The sequence below is a fragment of the Plectropomus leopardus genome, chromosome 22, assembly GCF_026936395.1.
Source record: "Plectropomus leopardus strain MGB_pleo_1.0 chromosome 22, ASM2693639v1, whole genome shotgun sequence".
NCBI lineage: Eukaryota > Metazoa > Chordata > Actinopteri > Perciformes > Serranidae > Plectropomus > Plectropomus leopardus.
Genome location: NC_142197.1, coordinates 308,791 through 317,500, shown reverse-complemented (window position 1 = coordinate 317,500; position 8,710 = coordinate 308,791). Strand labels below are relative to the sequence as shown.

Genomic DNA, 8,710 nt, shown 5'->3' with positions numbered 1-8,710 from the left:
AGATAAAGAGGGAAGAGACGGAGGACTGTTTCCTGACACAAAACATGAAGACAACGCTGAAACAACGCTGAAACAACGCTGAAACAACACTGAGACAACGCTGAAACAACGCTGAAACAACGCTGAAACAACACTGAGACAACGCTGAAACAACGCTGAAACAACGCTGCGCTGACTGTTTCCTGCTCTCTGTGTTTCAGAGTGTCCTCAGGGGCCAAACGGGCCCTGCAGCAGCCGGGGCCTCTGCTCTGACGGACTGGGAGGCAACGGGACCTGCAGCTGTCAGGTGACTCCTCACTCCTCCTCCTTTTCCACCTCACACCTCCTCCTCCTCCTGTTCCTCCGCCTGTTCCTCCTCCTCCTCCATCTCCTCCTGTTCCTCCTCCTCCTCACACCTCCTCCTCCTCCTGTTCCTCCGCCTGTTCCTCCTCCTCCTCCATCTCCTCCTGTTCCTCCTCCTCCTCACACCTCCTCCTCCTCCTGTTCCTCCGCCTGTTCCTCCTCCTCCTCCATCTCCTCCTGTTCCTCCTCCTCCTCACACCTCCTCCTCCTCCTGTTCCTCCTCCTGTTAACAGTTAAAGAGGTTCTGATGGTCATTAAAGAGGTTCTGACGGTCATTAAAGAGGTTCTAATGGTCTTTATAGAGGTTCTAATGGTCTTTACAGAGGTTCTAATGGTCATTAAAGAGGTTCTAATGGTCATTAAAGAGGTTCTGACGGTCATTAAAGAGGTTCTGACGGTCATTAAAGAGGTTCTAATGGTCTTTATAGAGGTTCTAATGGTCATTAAAGAGGTTCTAATGGTCTTTATAGAGGTTCTAATGGTCATTAAAGAGGTTCTGACGGTCATTAAAGAGGTTCTAATGGTCTTTATAGAGGTTCTAATGGTCATTAAAGAGGTTCTAATTGTCTTTATAGAGGTTCTAATGGTCATTAAAGAGGTTCTGACGGTCATTAAAGAGGTTCTAATGGTCTTTATAGAGGTTCTAATGGTCATTAAAGAGGTTCTAATGGTCTTTATAGAGGTTCTAATGGTCATTAAAGAGGTTCTGACGGTCATTAAAGAGGTTCTGGCGGTCATTAAAGAGGTTCTAATGGTCTTTATAGAGGTTCTAATGGTCATTAAAGAGGTTCTAATGGTCTTTATAGAGGTTCTAATGGTCATTAAAGAGGTTCTGACGGTCATTAAAGAGGTTATGGCGGTCATTAAAGAGGTTCTAATGGTCATTAAAGAGGTTCTAATGGTCATTAAAGAGGTTCTAATGGTCTTTATAGAGGTTCTAATGGTCATTAAAGAGGTTCTAATGGTCATTAAAGAGGATCTAATGGTCTTTATAGAGGTTCTAATGGTCATTAAAGAGGTTCTAATGGTCTTTATAGAGGTTCTAATGGTCATTAAAGAGGTTCTAATGGTCATTAAAGAGGTTCTAATGGTCATTAAAGAGGTTCTAATGGTCTTTATAGAGGTTCTAATGGTCATTAAAGAGGATCTAATGGTCTTTATAGAGGTTCTAATGGTCATTAAAGAGGATCTAATGGTCTTTATAGAGGTTCTAATGATCATTCTATTGATGATTAGGTGGCTGTTTGTTATTTTTGTTTATTAAAAATCTGTGTGTGCGTGTGTATGTGTGTGTGCCCGTGCGTGCATGTGTGTATGTGCGCGCGTGCGTGCGTGCATGTGGGTCTCAGGTGCGTTTTGCAGGAACTGCCTGTGAGGACTGTGCACCTGGTCGATATGGTCCCACCTGCAGCTCAGGTAAGTGACTGAAGGTCAGACGGTTTTCTGCAGAGTGTTCGTGTGTTCTTCTTCTGTGGTTCTGCAGAGTGTTCATGTGTTCTTCTTCTGTGGTTCTGCAGAGTGTTCGTGTGTTCATGGTCTGTGTGACTCCGGTCTGAAAGGTGACGGTCGCTGCACCTGTTTCTCCGGATATAAAGGTCCAAACTGTGACCAAGGTCAGTGACGTCATCCTGATGTACCTGTCTGTGACGTCGTCCTGATGTACCTGTCTGTGACGTCGTCCCGGTGTGCGTGTGTCTCAGAGCTCGCGGCGTGTGCGTCCCTCGGCTGTCCTCGCGGGTCTCGCTGTACGGAGGAGGCTCTGACGGCTCGGCTGGTGTGCCGGTGTCTGCCCGGACACCGGAGATCAGGAGCTCAGTGTCTGCGTGAGTTTATGAACAATCGTCAGTGTGTGTTTTCAGGATGTTTCTGCTCGCTGAGACGTTGTTTCGCCGTCTGTGTCCTCAGCCATCAACCCGTGTCTCCAGCGGGTGTGTCATGTCCACGCCTCCTGCGTCCACACGGGTCCAGACCAGCACCTCTGCACCTGTAACGCCGGCTACAGCGGGGACGGACGAGTCTGCGCGGCCGTGGATCCGTGTCAGAGGGACCGGGGAGGCTGCACCGCCGAGTCTGCACGCTGCGTCTACGACGGACCGGGGAAGGTCAGGACACAGTCCGCTCAGGGACGAGATCAGAGGACAGAGGACAGAGACAGAGACAGAGACAGAGACCGGCTCAGTGACGAAATCAAACAAATCCCGTTAAATTCTTTCAAAAACATGAGAAGGCAACGAGCAACTTAATAAGAAAACGACCTTAAAGTCAGCAAAAAAACAAAAAAAGCAAGAAAATGATTCAAAAAAGTGCTGAAGATGAAAGAAATATATACGATACAATTTTAAATACGTGATTGTAACAATTCTAACGATATTTTTCTGGACGCGTTTTCAGCGGTTTTAGATCTTTATGTTTCATCCTCACGACTCGTTTCCTTCTCACCTTTGACTGATTTCCTCAAACTTTCTCTTTATGTTTTGGACAGAAATCAAACTAACCGGCTCGGGCTTCAAAGGGTTAATAATCGATCTGACGTGTTAATGATCAGTGCAGCCTGTTGCAGAGGACGTTAACCGCGTGTGTCCCCGCTGTGTCTCTTCAGTCTCACTGCGAGTGTCTCCCTGGTTTCCATGTCCTGTGGGACGGCGGCTGCAGCCTGAAAGATTCCTGCACGCCCACTTCCTGTCACAGGAACGCCAACTGCAGCACAGTGGGACCGGGACAAGTCGAGTCAGTGTCCTTCTTTACTTCTCTCCTGTCCCCAACGAGTGTCCACATGTCTTTAATGTGTCCAAATGTGTCTTCAACTGTCCAAACATGTCTTTAACCTGTCCAAGCATGTCTTAAATGTGTCCAAACATGTCCCTCAGGTGCACCTGTCTCCAGGGTTACCTTGGTAATGGCAAGGTGTGTTACGGGGACATCATGGAGCGTCTGAACAGTCTGAACACAGAGCCTGGAGGACAGTGGACCGGTCAGCTGAGCAACGCCATCACTCTGTTTGGTGAGAAGACGACGCTTTTATTTTAGCCCCCCGACGATGTCCCAGCTAAGACCCCAAAGTCCTAAAATCCTATAAAAGTCCTAAAATCCAAGAAATTAACTGACATTGAAAGAGTGTGTGTGTGTGTGTGTGTTTCAGGTTCTGTCTCCTGGCAGCTGCAGAATTTGGGTCCCTTCACTCTGTTTGTGCCGATCAATAAAGGCTTCAGAGGAACTTCAGTACGATCACACTTTATACTGACTCACTCTTATTTTGGAAGTCTGGATTATACTTCCTGTCCGTTCTGACGGTATTTTACTTTGATGGTTCAGAGACAAAAATCCTCAAAAAGCACTACACTGTCCACCTGTCTGTCCACCTGTCTGTCCATCGTCTGTCTGTCTGTCTGTCTGTCCATTGTCTGTCTGTGTCTTCAGGTGAGGACTCTGCTGGCCGACTCGTCCAAAGCGAGGTACCTGTGTAAGCTGCACTTGGTTGCCGGGGTGATGCCCTTTGACACGCTGAAGAAAACCGACGTCTTCTACACTTTGACCGGAAAATCAGCCGAGACAGACAGTCCAGAGGGGGTGAGACACGCTGCGCTCATCAGGAGGGTCACAACAATAACAACAACAACACAACAACAACAACAACAACAACAACAACAACAACACAACAACAACAACAACAACAACAACAACAACAACAACAACAACAACAACAACAACAACAACAACAACAACACAACAACAACACAACAACAACACAACAACAACAACAACAACAACAACAACACAACAACAACCACAACAACAACAACAACACAACAACAACAACAACAACACAACAACAACCACAACAACAACACAACAACAACACAACAACAACAACAACAACAACAACAACACAACAACAACCACAACAACAACAACAACAACACAACAACCACAACAACAACAACAACACAACAACAAAACAACAACACAACAACAACAACCACAACAACACAACAACAACAGCAACACAACAACAACTAGAACAACAACACAACAACAACAACACAACAACAGCAACACAACAACAACAACAACAACAACACAACAACAACAACTATACAACAATACAACAACACAAAAACAACAACTACAACAACACAACAGCAACACAACAACAGAACACAACAACAACACAACAACAACAACAACACAACAACTATACAACAATACAACAACACAAAAACAACTACAACAACACAACAACAGCAACACAACAACAACAACAACAGAACAACACCACAACTACAACAACAACACAACAATAACAACAACTACAACAACAACACAACAATAACAACAACTACAACAACAATTATCATTATCATTAGCATAATAATTATAATAATTGTTCATAAATTAATAAGGTTTTCGGGTTTGCAGAGAAGAAACAAGCAAAATGAAGGAAAAGATTTTCTTCTCTTTAACTCCTGTCTCTGTCCTCCTCGTGTCCAAACATGTCCTCCTGCTCGTCTCTCAGGACTCTCAGATGAAGATCCGTATCCATGGCAGCAGGAAGCGCGGCATGATCGTCCAGTCTGACATCACTGCGTCCAACGGGATGATCCACGTCATCAACAAGCTGATGGACAGCGTGGCGCCCACCGTGGAGAGCGACCCCCAGGTGACCTCACCAACTTCCTGTTTCACTCACGTGTCGTATGTTTTCACTCACGTGTCGTATGTTTTCACTCACGTGTCGTATGTTTTCACTCTCGTGTGGTATGTTTTCACTCTCGTGTGGTATGTTTTCACTCTCGTGTCGTATGTTTTCACTCACGTGTCGTATGTGTTCACCCTCGTGTCGTATGTTTTCACTCTCGTGTGGTATGTTTTCACTCTCGTGTCGTATGTTTTCACTCACGTGTCGTATGTGTTCACCCTCGTGTCGTATGTTTTCACTCTCGTGTGGTATGTTTTCACTCTCGTGTCGTATGTTTTCACTCTCGTGTGGTATGTTTTCACTCTCGTGTCGTATGTTTTCACTCTCGTGTCGTATGTTTTCACTCACGTGTCGTATGTGTTCACCCTCGTGTCGTATGTTTTCACTCACGTGTCGTATGTTTTCACTCTCGTGTGGTATGTTTTCACTCTCGTGTCGTATGTTTTCACTCTCGTGTGGTATGTTTTCACTCTCGTGTCGTATGTTTTCACTCACGTGTCGTATGTGTTCACCCTCGTGTCGTATGTTTTCACTCTCGTGTGGTATGTTTTCACTCTCGTGTCGTATGTTTTCACTCTCGTGTGGTATGTTTTCACTCTCGTGTCGTATGTTTTCACTCACGTGTCGTATGTGTTCACCCTCGTGTCGTATGTTTTCACTCTCGTGTGGTATGTTTTCACTCTCGTGTCGTATGTTTTCACTCTCGTGTGGTATGTTTTCACTCTCGTGTCGTATGTTTTCACTCTCGTGTCGTATGTTTTCACTCACGTGTCGTATGTGTTCACCCTCGTGTCGTATGTTTTCACTCTCGTGTCGTATGTTTTCACTCTCGTGTGGTATGTTTTCACTCTCGTGTCGTATGTTTTCACTCACGTGTCGTATGTGTTCACCCTCGTGTCGTATGTTTTCACTCTCGTGTGGTATGTTTTCACTCTCGTGTCGTATGTTTTCACTCACGTGTCGTATGTGTTCACCCTCGTGTCGTATGTTTTCACTCTCGTGTGGTATGTTTTCACTCTCGTGTCGTATGTTTTCACTCACGTGTCGTATGTTTTCACTCACGTGTCGTATGTTCTCTAACAGGAGAACCTGATGAAGATCATCTCTGATTACGGGAAGTTCGACAGGTTCAGGTCTCTGTTGGAGGTCCGTAGAGCTCATTTTCTGTCCTGATGCTGAAGATTAACATTTCAAACATTGTTTTTAAATCACGGCCAAAATTTTGTGTGCAGAAAGCTGGCCTGGCCTCGGTCATGGACCTTCCTGGTCCGATCACCGTATTCGCTCCGACCAGCTCAGCCTTCGACGCCATGACTGAAGGTCACCTGACTTACCTGAGCAGCGCTGAGGTCAGACACACACACACACACACACACACACACACACACCTGCTTCATTTATCGATGATAAAATCCATATAAAACGAGTCTTTCATGTGAACCTTCAGGGTCGAACCAAACTGGTGGAGCTGCTGAGGAACCACATCGTCCCGTCCACCTCGGTGAGTTACTGTGTACCTCGGTCAACACGTGTCAACACGTGTTAAATGTGTCACGTGTTTTGATGAGTGTGTACGCTCTGCAGCTGGAGGTCTTTAACGCCGTGTCCAGCCCCTCCATCACCACCGTGGCCAACCAGGCACTGACCATCAACGTCACCCAAAACGTGAGTTTGGATCTGAAAGACGCCTCTCCGTCTGTCCGTCTCTCGGTCTCTCTGTCTGTCTGTCTTACTAATTTCTTGCTTTTTTTTTTTTTTTTTTTAAAAAAGGTTTTGCTTGTTTCATTTAATTTTCTTGCAACTTTTTATTTTTATTTTGCTTACTGATACTTTGCTATATTTATCTAATTTTCTTGCTTATTTTCAGATTATTTTCTTGCAATTTTTTACTAATTTATTGCTTTTTAAAAATTTTATGGTATTTTCAGATAACTTTCTAAGAACTCTTTACCAATTTCTTGCTATATTTATTTCATTTTATTGCTTATTTTCACATCATTGTTCACGGTTGATCACGGTGGGTTTTTGTTGTTCAGGGTCTGGTTCTGGTCAACGGGGCGGCAGTTTTGGAGGCGGCGGTGGAAGCTAAAAACGGCCGTCTGTACCTGCTGGATGGAGTTTTGACTCCGCCTTCCATTGAACCGGTGCTGCCCCGCAGGTGTGACATCATTGAGACCAAGATCCTCAAGGTGAGCCTCAACCGCGGCCATGTTGGTTTGTAGTCTTCTTGTTCACAGTATTCTCCTACAAACGTTGTTCTCTTTTAAGTTGTTCTGTTTTACGTTTTTCAATTTTTTGTTGTTCTGTTTTTTTTGTTGTTCATTTTTCGTTGTTCTCTCGTTGTTCAGGGTGAATGTGTCAGCTGCTCCAAAGTCAAACTGTCTCAGTGTTCACCTGGAGGAGTTTCTACGGTGAGATGTCTCACTCTGATTATTTTATTGTCTCACTCTGTATGATCAGACACATAATGAAGCATGTGTTATTGATCTTTATTGATCAGACACATAATGAAGCATGTCTTTATTGATCTTTATTGATCAGGGTTACTCCACCTTTGGATGTATTTACACCATGTCCATCGGACCACAGGCCATCAAAGTCCCTGCGACAGGCTGCTCGCCGCTATGCAATGCCACCGTCATGGTAAACCGACATGTCGACATCAGTCAGAGTCAGAGGCATATCCGATTATACGAGTGTTAACTATGACTGAAGTCCAACTCTGTTTGTGTGTCCAGACTGCAGCATGCTGCAAAGGTTTCTACGGTCCAGACTGCCGTCCCTGTCCAGGTGGATTCCAGATGCCCTGCTCCAGACATGGACAGGTCATATTGATTCACCAACACAAGTCATCAACATACTCAACACAACAAGTCATCCACACACTCAGATGAAGTCATCAACACACTCAAAACAAGTCATCAGCATACTCAACACATCACATCATCAACATACTCAACGCATCAAGTCATCAACATACTCAACACAAGTCATCAACATACTCAACACAAGTCATCAATGTACTCAACACAACAAGTCATCAACACACTCAAATGAAGTCATCAACATACTCAACACAACAAGTCATCAGCATACTCAAATGAAGTCATCAACACACTCAAAACAAGTCATCAGCATACTCAACACATCACATCATCAACATACTCAACGCATCAAGTCATCAACATACTCAACACAAGTCATCAACATACTCAACACAAGTCATCAACATACTCAACACAAGTCATCAACATACTCAACACAACAAGTCATCAGCATACTCAAATGAAGTCATCAACACACTCAAAACAAGTCATCAGCATACTCAACACATCACATCATCAACAGACTCAACGCATTAAGTCAACATACTCAACACAAGTCATCAACATACTCAACACAAGTCATCAACATACTCAACACAACAAGTCATCAACACACTCAAAGGAAGTCATCAACACACTCAAAACAAGTCATCAGCATACTCAACACATCACATCATCAACATACTCAACGCATCAAGTCATCAACATACTCAACACAAGTCATCAACATACTCAACACAAGTCATCAATGTACTCAACACAACAAGTCATCAACACACTCAAATGAAGTCATCAACATACTCAACACAACAAGTCATCAGCATACTCAAATGAAGTCATCAACACA

General features: G+C 44.3%; 1 protein-coding gene across 1 annotated transcript in view; it reads left to right on the top strand.

Moving 5' to 3' along the window:
- stab2 (stabilin 2) overlaps positions 1 to 8,710 on the top strand; it is a 43,052-nt gene that overhangs the window by 4,179 nt on the left and 30,163 nt on the right. Inside the window, exons 4-21 of the mRNA XM_088072489.1 lie at positions 201 to 286; positions 1,692 to 1,758; positions 1,860 to 1,955; positions 2,043 to 2,165; positions 2,248 to 2,444; positions 2,942 to 3,069; positions 3,210 to 3,343; positions 3,482 to 3,561; positions 3,760 to 3,909; positions 4,856 to 4,999; positions 6,122 to 6,184; positions 6,271 to 6,387; positions 6,486 to 6,539; positions 6,623 to 6,703; positions 7,075 to 7,227; positions 7,387 to 7,449; positions 7,580 to 7,681; positions 7,777 to 7,863. Coding sequence (XP_087928615.1) covers positions 201 to 286; positions 1,692 to 1,758; positions 1,860 to 1,955; positions 2,043 to 2,165; positions 2,248 to 2,444; positions 2,942 to 3,069; positions 3,210 to 3,343; positions 3,482 to 3,561; positions 3,760 to 3,909; positions 4,856 to 4,999; positions 6,122 to 6,184; positions 6,271 to 6,387; positions 6,486 to 6,539; positions 6,623 to 6,703; positions 7,075 to 7,227; positions 7,387 to 7,449; positions 7,580 to 7,681; positions 7,777 to 7,863 — 1,925 coding nt within the window. The remainder of the gene's footprint in view (positions 1 to 200; positions 287 to 1,691; positions 1,759 to 1,859; positions 1,956 to 2,042; positions 2,166 to 2,247; positions 2,445 to 2,941; positions 3,070 to 3,209; positions 3,344 to 3,481; positions 3,562 to 3,759; positions 3,910 to 4,855; positions 5,000 to 6,121; positions 6,185 to 6,270; positions 6,388 to 6,485; positions 6,540 to 6,622; positions 6,704 to 7,074; positions 7,228 to 7,386; positions 7,450 to 7,579; positions 7,682 to 7,776; positions 7,864 to 8,710) is intronic.